The sequence below is a fragment of the Sander vitreus genome, chromosome 8, assembly GCF_031162955.1.
Source record: "Sander vitreus isolate 19-12246 chromosome 8, sanVit1, whole genome shotgun sequence".
NCBI lineage: Eukaryota > Metazoa > Chordata > Actinopteri > Perciformes > Percidae > Sander > Sander vitreus.
Window position 1 is genome coordinate 2,146,380 of NC_135862.1, and position 15,757 is coordinate 2,162,136.

At 43.6% G+C, this 15,757-nt stretch overlaps 1 protein-coding gene across 1 annotated transcript; it reads right to left on the reverse strand.

The window, feature by feature from the left end:
• Positions 1–369: 369 nt before the first annotated feature.
• Positions 370–14,389, reverse strand: ciao2a (cytosolic iron-sulfur assembly component 2A). The gene is made up of 5 exons (XM_078256359.1): positions 14,100–14,389; positions 12,647–12,811; positions 8,227–8,276; positions 1,968–2,013; positions 370–561 (listed from the first exon to the last, which is right to left on the reverse strand). Exons 1-5 carry the CDS (start codon positions 14,221–14,223, stop codon positions 461–463), a joined length of 486 nt encoding a protein of 161 aa, XP_078112485.1. The 5' UTR covers positions 14,224–14,389; the 3' UTR covers positions 370–460.
• Between the last annotated feature and the right edge of the window lie 1,368 nt (positions 14,390–15,757).

Below are 15,757 nucleotides of genomic sequence, written 5' to 3' on the forward strand. Positions count from 1 at the left end.
TCACACACACAGAAACTCTCTAGCACACACACAGAAGCTCTCTCTAGCACACACACAGAAACTTGCACACAAACACACTGACACACAAACACACTCGTACACTCTCACACACACACTCTCGCATACACTCTCGCACATATACACTCTCTTGCACATATACACTCTCTCGCACACACACAGAAACTTGTACACACACTCTCGCACACACACACACACACACACACACACACTCTCTTGCACACACACACACACTGACACACACTCTCGCACACACTCTCTCTCTAGCACACACACACACACTCTTGCACACACTCTCTCAAACACACACACACTCACTCTCTCTCTCTTTTTCTCTCTCACACACACACACAGACAGACACACACACACACACACACACACACACACACACACACACACACAGTGGCTCGGAGGTGTTTGCTTCAGGTGGAGCGCCCTGCGTCAGTCGTCGGGCTCGGTGACACACTGCTCCACGATCTCCCTCAGGTTTGGGTTTTCCATGGCGGCCGCCACTCGCTCCTTATCGTTGATCTGCTTGTTAACTGGAGACACAAACTTCTCTGAGACGCTGACTCACAATCAGACAGCACAACAACCACTACACCGACAACACAACGTTAGAAACCTCAACAAGGGCCACAACTGACGCTTTCTTTTCATTTTGGGTTATTTATTGGACGAATGGATTAGCCGTTTGGTCTCCAAAAGTCTCGTTTTGTCCCCAACTCAAAGATCTTCAGTCTCCTGTCCCAGAGGAGAGAAGAAACTAGAACAATATTCACATTTAACACGCTGACGTCACACACAGCTGATTATCAAAAATAGTAGCCGATTCATTTAATAGTTGACAACTAATTGATTAATCTTTGCAGCTCTGCATCCCAGTTTCTCAAAGTCCAAGGTGACATCTTTAAAGGTCTCGTTTTTCAGAAACTAAAAGATATTCAGTTCAATATTATATAAAACGGAACAAAATCACTATTTTGAGGGGCTGAAAACACCATTTATTTTGTCATTTTTGCATCAAAAATTACATGAATGACTAATCAAATATCAAAATAGATGGCGATTCTTTTTCTGTCGATCGACTAATCGATAAGTCGCCTCATCGTTTATTTTTCTTACTTTTTGGGCCAAACTGTGAATGTGCTAGCCTGACGTGGTCATACTCAGATTCTGTAGACCTGCAACCAATCAGAGCTACGGATAGACCTGCAACCAATCAGAGCAACGGATAGACCTGCAACCAATCAGAGCAACGGATAGACCTACAACCAATCAGAGCAACGGATAGACCTGCAACCAATCAGAGCAACGGATAGACCTACAACCAATCAGAGCAACGGATAGACCTACAACCAATCAGAGCAACGGATAGACCTACAACCAATCAGAGCAACGGATAGACCTACAACCAATCAGAGCAACAGATAGACCTACAACCAATCAGAGCGCCCTATTGGGGCCAGCTGATAAATTAAGCTTTTTCCCTAATCCCGTAGGAAGGACGTCAAAAACATCTTTCCGATCGACAAATGCCTCGATCGCGGTTCTCCGTTCCTCTTTTAAAATGAACGCCCTGTCGATATCTTCTATAACAGACGCGATGGCAGCCATCTTTGTTGTAAACAAATTCAACCCAAGCGCTCTCTGGTGACGCGGTTGATTACGTTACTGTTGATCATCTGTCCATCATCGTATAAAGCCCGCCCTGACAATCTGATTGGTTGGAGCATAGCTGCTACGGATCAAGTCCAGACCCAACTTCCCGACCTCGAACGTTGTGGGCGGGGCTAAGCTCGGCTGACATCCTGGCTACTAATGTGCAGAAACAGAGCGAGAGTTCATTTCCACACGAGTCAGGAACTTGGCTGAGTGGAAGGTTGTTTAATCTAAAGAGGCCATTTGTTCTTTTACATGAAACAAAGGAATTAAAAAATAGACTTACTATCTTCTTCAGTAGAATGGGTTCCCTCTGAAATGTAAATTTCCAACTGAGAAGAGAAAGAAAACCTGATGTTAGAAGACAGAGTGGCTGTGTGTGTGTGTGTGTGTGTGTGTGTGTGTGTCTCTGTGTGTGTGTCTGTCTGTGTGTGTGTGTGTGTGTGTGTGTGTGTGTGTGTGTCTCTGTGTGTCTCTGTCTGTGTGTGTCTCTGTGTGTGTGTGTGTGTCTCGTGTGTGTGTGTGCGTGTGTGTGTGTGTGTCTCTGTGTGTGTCTCTGTGTGTGTGTATATATGTGTGTGTGTGTGTCTGTGTGTGTCTCTGTCGTGGTGTGTGTGTGTCTCTGTGTGTGTGTGTATATATGTGTGTGTGTGTGTGTGTGTGTGTCTGTGTGTGTGTGTGTGTGTGTGTGTGTGTCTCTGTGTGTGTGTGTGTGTGTGTGTGTGTCTCTGTGTGTGTGTGTCTCTGTGTGTGTGTGTGTGTCTCTGTGTGTGTGTGTGTCTCTGTGTGTGTGTGTGTCTGTGTGTGTGTGTGTGTGTGTGTGTGTGTGTGTGTGTGTGTGTCTCTGTGTGTGTGTGTGTGTGTGTGTGTGTGTGTGTGTGTCTCTGTGTGTGTGTCTCTGTGTGTGTGTGTGTCTCTGTGTGTGTGTGTCTCTGTGTGTGTGTGTGTGTGTGTGTGTGTGTGTCTCTGTGTGTGTGTGTGTGTGTCTCTGTGTGTGTGTGTGTCGTGTGTGTGTGTGTCTCTGTGTGTGTGTGTGTGTGTGTGTGTCTGTGTGTGTGTGTCTCTGTGTGTGTGTGTGTGTTTGAGTGTGTCTCTGTCTGTGTATTGTCTGTGTGTGTGTCTCTGTCTGTGTGTGTGTGTATGTGTGTGTCTCTGTATGTGTGTCTCTGTCTGTGTGTGTGTGTGTGTGTGTGTGTGTGTGTGTGTGTCTGTGTGTGTGTGTGTGTGTGTGTGTGTGTTATTCATTCAGGAAATTCAATTAAGAGCAAAGTAAAGACTATTTTAAACGTTAGTTTGGTGTTCAGGGTTCAACATTAAACTTGTCCTGTCTGGCAAGAAGAAACTTGCCTAAAGTCCATTTTTACGTTAAAAAGAAAAAAACGTTTTTATGTCAGAAATTTGGATTTCTTTTAACCAAATAGTCAAAATAAATAAAGTGGATGGTTCCACAAAAAGCTCTTCACAAGTTAAATAATTAGTTCACTACTTTCATTGACTTTGGAGGATTTATTCAATGTTATAGCATATGGAGCAAAAGAATTATAAAAGAATGTCGAAAAATTGCATCGCAGAAAAAAATCCAAAAAAACATTGGAAAAAGTGACAATAAATGTGGAAAAAAAACGTGACAAAAAATACATTAATTTAATTTAAAATTTGGACCCAGAAAAACAAAAGGTTGCATGGTCTAAGGGAAGACAACACAAGGGTTAAAAAAACTTTTTTAACATTAATATGCGTTCCCCCAGCCTGCCTATGGTCCCCCAGTGGCTAGAAATGGTGATAGGTGTAAACCGAGCCCTGGGTATCCTGCTCTGCCTTTGAGAAAATGAAAGCTCAGATGGGCCGATCTGGAATCTTCCCTTTATGACGTCATAAAGGGAAAGGTTACCTCCCCTTTCTCTGCTTTGCCCAACCAGAGAATTTGGCCCCCCCATGAGAGAGAGAGACATCATGGCTTTAAAACGAGCGAAGCATGGCAGTTGGTCAAGAGACATCAGATACAGTATTAGGGGACCACTAAGGTCTATATAAAAGAGACTTCAGATACAGTATTAGGGGACCACTAAGGTCTATATAAAAGACTTCAGATACAGTATTAGGGGACCACTAAGGTCTATATAAAGATACTTCAGATACAGTATTAGGGGACCACTAAGGTCTATATAAAAGAGACTTCAGATACAGTATTAGGGGACCACTAAGGTCTATATAAAAGAGACTTCAGATACAGTATTAGGGGACCACTAAGGCCTATATAAAAGAGACTTCAGATACAGTATTAGAGGACCACTAAGGTCTATATATAAAAAAAAAAAAACATTTCTAAAAAAAGTCAAACTTTGAAATCATCAAAAGTGTCCGAACGGGGAAGTGGGCTGTTATATCTACTTGCCCCACGTGGCGTTTGACTTGTCTGGGGCCGCCGGGCGTTAAACCCTTATTGTTGAACCCTGAATGTTAAAGAGAAAGAGAAACATTTGTAATATACTGTAACTTTGGATTGAAAATTGGGGCCGATACAAACTGCTCAGAAAAGAGAAGAAACAGTCGGGATATATCTCAGCGGAGCGGGCACACTGGCTGTTCTGAGGGTTGTTTCTCCTGGGAAATGTTATTGCTCCAGCATACAGCGATAGTTCAGACAACAGTGTTCTTCCGTCTTTGTGTTGACAGTTCGTGTTTGTGTCTCTGTTTCAACGCGACACAAAGCCAGCTCTAAAAAGAAACCGGTCTTCCCAGTTTGACTGGTTTCAACAATCCTGTCCTCTACCCCGTCCAACACATTTGGGATGAACTGGAACACCGACTGTGAGCCAGGAGTTATTCTTAAAGGCCAAAACGCTCCGTAGAGCTGCAGAGTTGGTGATTTAAAGGTCCTGTATTGTAAAAAGTGTCAACACGGTTAACACTGTTGAAAAGTTCCACGTCTTTTTTTTTTCTTTTTTTATTATAAACCAACTCAAGGTGCTATATGACTACTGTGAAAGTATCAAAACGCTCGATCCACAGAGAAATGCATGCTGGAAAAGACCAGCTGCAGGCTACCAGTAAGCTAACGTTACCCTGTGTCTTTAGCTGCAGGCTACCAGTAAGCTAACGTTACCCTGTGTCTTTAGCTGCAGGCTACCAGTAAGCTAACGTTACCCCGTGTCTTTAGCTGCAGGCTACCAGTAAGCTAACGTTAACCCTGTGTCTTTAGCTGCAGGCTACCAGTAAGCTAACGTTAACCTGTGTCTTTAGCTGCAGGCTACCAGTAAGCTAACGTTACCCTGTGTCTTTAGCTGCAGGCTACCAGTAAGCTAACGTTACCCTGTGTCTTTAGCTGCAGGCTACCAGTAAGCTAACGTTAACCTGTGTCTTTAGCTCCAGGCTACCAGTAAGCTAACGTTAACCTGTGTCTTTAGCTGCAGGCTACCAGTAAGCTAACGTTACCCTGTGTCTTTAGCTGCAGGCTACCAGTAAGCTAACGTTACCCTGTGTTTTTTGCTGCAGGCTTCCAGTAAGCTAACGTTAACCTGTGTCTATAGCTGCAGGCTACCAGTAAGCTAACGTTACCCCGTGTCTTTAGCTGCAGGCTACCAGTAAGCTAACGTTAACCCTGTGTCTTTAGCTGCAGGCTACCAGTAAGCTAATGTTAACATTTGTCTATAGCTGCAGGCTACCAGTAAGCTAATGTTAACATTTGTCTTTAGCTGCAGGCTACCAGTAAGCTAACGTTACCCTGTGTCTTTAGCTGCAGGCTACCAGTAAGCTAACGTTACCCTGTGTCTTTAGCTGCAGGCTACCAGTAAGCTAACGTTACCCTGTGTTTTTTGCTGCAGGCTTCCAGTAAGCTAACGTTAACCTGTGTCTTTAGCTGCAGGCTACCAGTAAGATAACGTTACCCTGTGTCTTTAGCTGCAGGCTACCAGTAAGCTAACGTTACCCTGTGTCTTTAGCTGCAGGCTTCCAGTAAGCTAACGTTAACCTGTGTCTATAGCTGCAGGCTTCCAGTAAGCTAACGTTAACATTTGTCTTTAGCTGCAGGCTACCAGTAAGATAACGTTAACCTGTGTCTTTAGCTGCAGGCTACCAGTAAGCTAACGTTACCCTGTGTCTTTAGCTGCAGGCTACCAGCCGGTAAGCTAACGTTACCCTGTGTCTTTAGCTGCATGCTACCAGCCGGTAAGCTAACGTTACCCTGTGTCTTTAGCTGCAGACTACCTGCCAGTAAACTAACGTTACCCTGTGTCTTTAGCTGCAGACTACCTGCCAGTAAACTAACGTTACCCTGTGTCTTTAGCTGCAGACTACCTGCCAGTAAACTAACGTTACCCTGTGTCTTTAGCTGCAGGCTACAAGCCGGTAGGCCACGCTGTGTCTGTTGTTCGTGACACCCCTATTAAAGCTATAGTGTGTAGTTTCTGTCGCCCCCATGAGGAAAAGCAATGATAACAAAACTGTCGGCGCGTCGACATGATACAAGCCTTCCTACATTTAATTTACAGTAGCTGACGCTTTCATCCAAAGCGACTTCCAATAAGTGTATTCAACCATGAAGGGGCATTGTGCAAACTCCGAAAACAGCAAGAATCACATAGAAGTAGCTTCAAATAAGCCAAACTACAAAGTGCCCTTAAAAAGAAATGAAATGATGCAATATTTATATAAAACATTCTGATTAGTGGAGCTTGAATCTATAGTCTGGGCTTGATAACTAAAATGTTCTTTAATATCCTACTGGTCCTCTTTGTTCCACAGGACTGTGATGCTACGCCGTGCTCTCTGCAGCAAGCCGATGTTCAGCAGCTTCCTGATAAAAACATTCTAATAAAGAGGCTACTCATTTGGTGCATAAAGCCGCTTTAATACTGCAGAGATTAAAAGCACCTGGCTCTCCACACTGCCGTCACGACTCCGCGACCCTTGACCTCTGAAGCCGTGGATGTGGATAAACTGCTGGGCTTAGCTGGGGTTATTCCCTACGGATTGATTGCGTTTCTGTCTGTTCTCAGAGTATAGCCTCTCTCTCTTGTTTCCCAGAGTGCTACTCTTTGAATTGGTAATGACATTACAGCTGCATCCTCACTGAACTTTTGTGTTCTGTGGGTTTGATTTGTTTGGTCATGTTTGAAATTCAGCTTTGAACTTCCGTGGGGAGGGTAGAAAGTCCATGGAAATATACAGTATTAATGTAATCACCGCTGGCTATTGAATCTGCCTGTGGCCGTTTAAGCATTCAAACTTCATTCAAAGTCGACAGAAACTAAATCAAACTATCAAAAATCGTCTTGGTTCATCTTTCCACTGTTCCAACAATCACCACTCTGGTTTGGTTGAAATAAACCCTTAATTCACCCATTTACATGTGGAAATATGCTGGCTCTATACATGCTAAAAAACCTGATTATTATACGTGGAGCCCGTGTGAGATATGCTGGCTCAAATAATGCACAAAGTCCTTAATATTACAGAAGAGCCTGGTGGAGATATATAATTTTCATACATGGAGACCTGGTATTATATGGAGTCTAGTAAAGATGCTGGCTCTATACTAAAACTGACTATTATGGAGCTCCAGGAAATATTGGCTCGGCACGAGTACTGGTGTGCTATGGAGTCTGCTGGAGAGCTACTTAGTGCCACGCTAAAAGTCCTGATTATTTACATGGAGTCTGGGTGAGACAGCTGGGCTCTAAGGCACGCCACAATGGGATTATTTACATGAGCTCCGGTGAGACATACCTATACACGCTAAAAGTCCTGATTATTTACATGGAGTCTGGTGGAAATATGCTGGCTCTATACATGCTAAAAGTCCTGATTATTTACATGGAGTCTGGTGGAAATATGCTGGCTCTATACACGCTAAAAGTCCTGATTATTTACATGGAGTCTGGTGGAAATATGCTGGCTCTATACACGCTAAAAGTCCTGATTATTTACATGGAGTCTGGTGTAGTTTGGTGATGGTGATTTCGGGGCTGTTTCATGTTAAACTAAAAGGATCTTCCTCTTTAACTAAAAGGTCTATCTCTGTAGGGATCCTTTCCATTATGTTGTCACACACTTAGGCTACATTGACATCGCTACCCCCTGCCCTGGCATTTCCCCCTCTCATTCCCTCTGCTCTGGCGTTTTTACCCCTCTCATTCCCCCTGCTCTGGCGTTCCCCCCTCTCATTCCCCCTGCTCTGGCGTTTCCCCCTCTCATTCCCCCTGCTCTGGTGTTTCCCCCTCTCATTCCCCCTGCTCTGGTGTCCCCCCCCTCTCATTCCCCCTGCTCTGGCGTTTCCCCCTCTCATTCCCCCCTCTCATTCCCCCCCTGCTCTGGCGTTTCCCCCCTCTCATTTCCCCCTGCCCTGGCGTTTCCCCCCTCTCATTCCCCCTGCCCTGGCGTTTCCCCCCTCTCATTCCCCGTTTCAGTCTCAATGTTTCTCCTCCTGATTGGGTCCCATCGGTCACGACGTCTCGTTCTCTCAGACTTAAAGCTACTAACGTTACCATGGCAACTATCAGTGCACTGCCCCCTTTAACAACAAGTCACACTTTTCCGGTACTCACCTTGTGTTTGAATGGCAAACATCTCTGCAGCTTCACTTGTAAACACAGACCTGCAGACACACAAAGCATCGCCGTCACACACCAGAGACACTGAACACACACGATGAACAGAAAAATAACGTGAGAGAAGAGCAACGATGTCTGCTGGGAAATGGACGTTGCTGCTGCAGCGGAAAGAGAAAGCAGAAACACACGAGCAAAAAAAAAAGAAGAAAACAACCACTCAGCATCAAAACATACTAAATCTGAATAATTAAAATGTGCTAAGGGATTCATTTCCAAACAGCTTGGGGAACTTCATCCAATCTTGCGAGGTTGCAAAAGCAGCCGTACTACTCGGTATCGCCTGACTTGCAATATGGTATTGGAACATCTGCAGAGATGGGAAGTAACGAAGTACAAATACTTCGTTACTGTACTCAAGTAGATTTTTCAGATATTTTTACGTTACCTCTACTATTTATTTTTGTGCCGACTTTTTACTTTGACTCCTTTTTAAACACCAATATCGGTACTTTCTACTCCTTACATTTTACAACATTGGCTCGTTCCTTTAGTTTCAAATCATTTCAGTGGAGTTACGGTTATTATTTCTTGCGTCATCAATACCGAATTCAATCTAATTGGATGGGAATATACGTTGCACTTCTGCAACGACTCGACAGATTCGGCGGCATTCATTCGCGGCAAATCATTGCGGCTTGATGGCGGTAACGTTAGCACATAGCAGTATGGACGCCGACATGATTGAAAATGAAGAAAACGGAGATCGCAGAGATTCGGCAGACAAGCAGCAGGACATTCCCGATCTGCCTCATCTGAGAGAGATGTTTGAGATAGTAGGCATCACGAATGACTCCTGGCGAACGTGCCAACCGAAACACCACAAACGGCTGGTTGTCATTCGCAAGGCTACTTTTACTTTTATACTTGTACTTATTGCTGGAGCTGCTACCCCCGCGACCCGATAAGCAGACGAAGACTGATGGATGGATGGATGGATGGACTTGTACTTATACTACTTAATATCAGTACTTATACTTTTGCCAGAGTAGTTTTTAACACAAATATCTGTACTTCTACTTGAGTACGGGAAGTGAGTACTTCTGCCATTTCTGAACATCTGTAGTTTTAATGGTGACAATTTGCCATTTTTGACGGAGTTACATCCGTGTGTATATATATATATATATATATACAGCCTTGTTACAGCCTGTGTATTTTGTTTCTCTGTGCCTCTAATACACTGTAATATAATCCTAGCCGTTGAAATATATATGTACCAGCGTCTTAAAAAACAATCTGATGGCCGGACACCAAATCCTGTCATTTGCTTTTGATGTTTTCAATCAATGAGTTCATTTTTATTCCTATCATATTCTATTACAGCTGCAGGAAATAGGCTCCAGAACGGATCCGAAGATGAGAGCGAGAGCGTCTGCCCTCCTCAGAGAAGCTGCAGGGGCGCCCGAGTGAAGAGAAGAGCCGGCACAGAGCCGGCAGCCACCCCCCACCACCACCACCACCGGTCAGGAAATCATCGACACAGTCGGCAGTCCACCGAGGCGGAGATCACGCCAGGAGAGCCGTCAGTTACGTCTCACCTTCTCATCCTTTTAGCAACGACCTCCTGAGGGGAAACCTGTCACTTCCTTCATCCTCAAACTGAATGCTGCGTCCTGAGAGCACGCTGAGTAATAACTGGGCTAACCAGATCCGTGTATCCAAGGGCGTAACTTTGGGTTCAACACTGCAGTTGTTGAGATTTTTGATATTTTGAGCATCAAACACTTCATTTTCTGCATCAAGTTAGGGTGCAAATGTCTTTATTTATGTTAAAGAATATATACTAGGTTTGGGGGAGTGGTTGCTCTGGCCAGTTTTAATTATTGCGGGGGTTGTAAATATATTAATAAGTATTTATATATATATGGGAGTAAATGGGAGCATCATTTACTAAATGAACGTCATGCTGTGTTCAAGAAAACTTGAAACTAGAGATTAAGACTATAAACATATTATGAAAATGTTTACTGAGGTAATAAATCAAGAGAGAAGTGGGTCACTTTCTCAGAGACTTCTATAGAAACTGACTTCTGTTTGGAGCCGGTGGAGTCGCCCCCTGCTGGACGTGTCTGTTGGTTTCAACAAATTTCAGATGAAACGTCAGAGAAAGCCAAGAAAACCTGAAACTCCAAAAATACAACAAACATCTTTTTTATTTTATCTGAACTTTGCTGGAATCGAGGCATTGGCTCTGAGGTTGTGTGCCTCCTCTACAACGTCTACTGCTTTTGACATCATCAGCAATGATCTGAAAAAAGCCCCAAATAAACCTGAACGCACTCGAAATAGAAACGGGGCATGACATCTCTGATGACATCTGGCTGCGCGTGTGCTGAAAGCATTTTGAAATGTGACAAGAAACCCAAATGTGTTTTGGTTTCATCAGCCTTTTAGAAGCAGAGATCATTCAGACCCTGGTCGGTTTTTATTTCTGGTTCATGTGCGTTGTGTTCAGGGCTGTAAATCACAAGTTTTATCACAGTACAATATTATATTTATGTGCAGTGACTGGGTAAGGACTACTAGCCAGTCAGAAGCAGAGTATGAGGGCGTGCCCTGACAGTAGCTAGGTAAGGACTACTAGCCAGTCAGAAGCAGAGTATGAGGGCGTGCCCTGACAGTACCTAGGTAAGGACTACTAGCCAGTCAGAAGCAGAGTATGAGGGCGGGCCCTGACAGTACCTAGGTAAGGACTACTAGCCAGTCAGAAGCAGAGTATGAGGGCGTGCCCTGACAGTACCTAGGTAAGGACTACTAGCCAGTCAGAAGCAGAGTATGAGGGCGTGCCCTGACAGTACCTAGGTAAGGACTACTAGCCAGTCAGAAGCAGAGTATGAGGGCGTAGCCCTGACAGTACCTAGGTAAGGACTACTAGCCAGTCAGAAGCAGAGTATGAGGGCGTGCCCTGACAGTACCTAGGTAAGGACTACTAGCCAGTCAGAAGCAGAGTATGAGGGTGTGCCCTGACAGTACCTAGGTAAGGACTACTAGCCAGTCAGAAGCAGAGTATGAGGGCGGGCCCTGACAGTACCTAGGTAAGGACTACTAGCCAGAAGGGAACGGGCATCCGGCCGAAAAGAAGGACATCTGGAGGAATTTCTGGAGCAATCACCGGAAGTGAAACGTGGTGGATATAGACTAAGTTTGTAATAATACCAATATCTTTAGTGCCGGAGCCTTTTGTCTTCTCATCATTTCATCGCTTCCCGTTTTACTTACACATCCGTTTTGTTTTTAGTCTTCTGCTTTTTCTTCACGTGCTTCATCTTTTCCTCACTCCTTCCCCTTTTTCTCTGATCAATTCCCACATTCGCTCCCCCAACATTTCACCTTTTTTTGTCGTCTTTATCTGCCTCGTCAAACCCTCACTGTCATCTCCTGCGATCCTGCTGTCTCTTTTGTCCTTCCTCCTCCTGTTGTTGCCTCATCTTTCCTCTTTTCTTTGCTTCATCCATTCTCTCATTTGTCCGCCACACGTTGAACTATCAGTGGAACGTAACTCAGTGTATTTAACCGGGTTTAGAACAACACAAAGAAAGAGGAAGGTGACGGACATCAGTGGAATGTCCAAATGTCCAAAATTATCCAAATCGATGTATCGTTACAGCCAAGGGTGTAACTTTGGGTTTGACATTGGGGGGGAGAGGGGGTGTTGAGATCTCTACTTTTGAGCAAAAAAAAGAAGCATCAAACACTTCATTTCCTGCATTCTGGTGAATGTTTCTGAAACAGTTTGTGTATTTTCTGTATCAATTTATGGTGCAAATGTCTTCATTTACGTTAAGGAAATTCTATCAAGGCTTTTGGGGGTGGGTTGCACCGTCCAGTTTTGTTATTGGGGGGGGGGGGGGGGAGCGTAGCTCTTATGGGGAGATTTCGAGGCTAACAAGCCATCACCTCCCGTTAGCATCCCATTGACTCCCGACGCTATGTCCATTTCTTTCACTGTCTATTGTTGCAACCCCCTCATCTCCCCCCCCCCATAAATTACACCTCTCGCTACAGCGTTAATGTGCTGTGGTGTTCTCAGCCGAGTTGACTCACCGATCAGAGTAGCCAGAGAGAAAACAAATCCCCAATATAATCGCCTTGCGCACAGTATCGAAATATATTGCAATATATTGAATCGCGATACGATCGTATCGCCAGATTCTTGCCAATACGCAGCCCTAGTGAACGGGCAACACCGATTTTGATAATGAACAACTAAACACGTTACACACTGGACCTTTATGGATATCCTATAAGGTTTTTGGAGGTGGGGTTGCACTGTCCAGTTTTGATTAGTTCTGTAAATTACGCCTATGGCTCCAGCGCCTAACGTGCTGTGGTGTTCTCAGCCGAGTTGACTCACCGATCAGAGTAGCCAGAGAGCAGTGAGGGACGGTCGGGGAGAACTTGATGATGATGAGGTACTCGTCTTCTCCGAGCTCCCGGACCTCCACGCATTTCTCCGTCACCACGTCCAGCTCCTCCAGGGTGTCGGGCTTCTCCGGGTCCCGGATGGTTCGAATCACATCTGATTAAAAGAGGGAGAGGGGAAACCCACGTGTCGTTTGTTTACTACAACTCAAATCAACCCTTGTGTTGTCCCCCCCCCCCCATCCACCCACCCACCCACCAACCAACCCGTCGACCAACATGCAACTTTTCGTTTCTCTGGGTCAAAATGTTAAAATGTCGCTTTTGGGCGTCTTTTTCGACACTTTTGTCACATTTTCTGTCGATGTTTTTCTGGGCTTTTGACGTTTTTTTTTTAAGCTTCTCTCATTTTTTTTGTCACTTGTCACAAAAACCTGGCGTTTTTCAAGATTTTTCCGATATTTTTGTCACTTTTTTCCAAGTTTTTTTTATCACTTTTTCCGATGTTTTTGTCACTTTTTTCTGTGCTTTTTTTTGGACATTTCTTTCCTACGTTTTCAACGTTCTATTAAACTCTAGTCGGGCCAATCACATCGTGTATAGAGTCGGTGGGCGGGGCTTATGGCCGCTGGCAGGACAACAGGAGAGTTAAGTCTTTCTGATTCGCCGACATTTGTTTTTATTGATTATATGTACTGTCATTTTGTGATTGTTTTTTTTTCATATTGTAATTTGGGTTTTGTTTCGTGATCTGATTATTTATTTGTACTGTAGTTTTTGAGACAGTTTTTTTTTCTTTTTTACTTTGTATTTGTGTTGTAATCAGGGCTTCAGGTGATTTTCGCAGCAACAGTACAACCTCACCAAACTCCATTCAAGAAATCAACTATTATGTACTATTTCATCCTAAAATGTGCCACTTACTCTAATCAAACCAAACTCCATTTGGAAAACCATGTACTTCAGTTCGGTTTGAATACTTATCTCAATACGACCCGTTCACTACAAACACACACCAAACTCCATTTAGAGAATCATCTATTTTAGTTCAATACCAGCACTGGCCATATGTTCCTTTTACTACAACCTCTCCAAACGCCATTAAAAAAACAGCTATTATATACTATAATGTCCCAACATTTGCAATGTACTACAACCACATCAAACTCCATTCAGAACAGTTCTGGTTTACGTACTAAAATAAAAATGCGTGACGTTTGAGTAACGTTAAAACCTCGCCAAACTCCATCCAATAAATCGTATATTTAACTTCGCCTTCAATATGGCAACCTGTCACTACTAGCTAACAACTTCATAAAGAAAAGCCTCTTTTATTGAATACCATTAAAGTGTTCGGGGACCTCCAGGTTTACCTAACTACGCTAACTTTGCTAACAATCACGTTACACAGCAGTAACATTAGGCCTGTTTGGAGCTCCACTCACCGTACACTTCTAACGCTTTCTCCTCCATCTTTTTAGTCTTCAGGACATTCCTGTTGTCGACAAGTCCAGAAAACTGTAAAACCTTGGTGGCAGTAAACGACACAAGGCTCAACACGACTTCCATTCTTTAGAAAACGCCATAATAATAAACGGGACCGACTGTAACTGTGACTTTGGCAGGAAAACTGCTGACAAACTGACGGTTAGAGGAGAGCAGCGCGCAGCTTTAGCAGATCTCGTATCTCACCAGGAAATACATTCAGTATACAGTACTACTCATCGGTGCTACTCCAACATGAAATCGTATAGAGAGCTGCGGATTTGATCGCAGCCAATGAGCGTCTCCGTCTCGCTTCCGCTTCCTATGTTTTTGGTTTTAAGGGAAAAAAATCGATGACTGATCAAGCTATAATGCAATCCTTTTTTTTACCAAAGTTTATTAAACAACAACAATATAACAAATACATACAGACAAGGGCGTAACTTTGGGTTCACGTACTCACATAAAAATATGTGTGAAACATGTGTATCTGTGTGTGTATCTGTGTGTGTGTGTGTGTGTGTGTGTGTGTGTGTGTGTGTGTGTGTGTGTGTGTGTATTGGCTGCAGTGATGTATGTGTGTCTAAAGGGTCTTATACACTAGACGCAGCCCAGCTGGCGCGTGCAAATGCGACGTCATGGGATCGCCGTGACTGTTTATACCCACGCTGGTGCTCGCGACACTAGCTGCAGTCTTCTCCTGAACAGAGGGGGCGCTAATGAACAAAGGCTACAGACGTTGCTCTTTCTACGGACTAGAAGGAGAAGAAAAAAGGTAAACAACGGCAGAACTGGCAGCAGTGTTGACGTCAACGCTTGGATCTGATTGGATGAGCTCCTTGGTGGGATCAGGCCTTTCATTCACCATAAAGAGCTCATCTTAACCCAGGACGTTAACCAGAGAGACCTGCAGTCACTCTGAGAGTCCTGGCATCACGTTGTCGGCGAACCCGTTGAGGCCTCCCCGTTTCCGCTTTGTCGCACGCCGCGGGGAAAAAAAGAGCCGTGCGCGACCTGTGTGAGCGCCATAAATCAGGCGCGCCGGCAGGATATGACATCATTTTGATGCCTTGGATGCGTCTAGTGTAAAACATGCTTTATACTACTAAATAAGACTTGTGGTACTAACATTATGGTTATAGGATGTGCAATGATAGGGTACTATATATATATATATATATATATTTGATGTTCGGGATTTTATTCAATATTAATTAAATAAGTAATAATTAATTGATTTTTATAGATTTTTTTTAATGTAACACACATAAACATCAACAACAGAGAAAAACATGTATATGTATACATGTAGTTTTCTACAGACTCTGGTATACACACACAACAGAAACATTATTATTATTATTATTATTATTATTATTATTATTATTAAGATCTGAAGCTCTTAATTTAGTAGACACGTTATTTTATGGTGGACGGAGAAAAGAGGCTAAATGTACATGTCTGTATATATTAAAACAAATGAAAAATGATAATGTTTTGCTGATTGTTTGAAACACTTCTTACCTTTACATCTATGTTTATACTCTGTGCTACATCATCTTATCGTCTTTCGATTAAGTCGACTTTGTTTTTTTTAAACCGTTCTTCTATTGGTCAG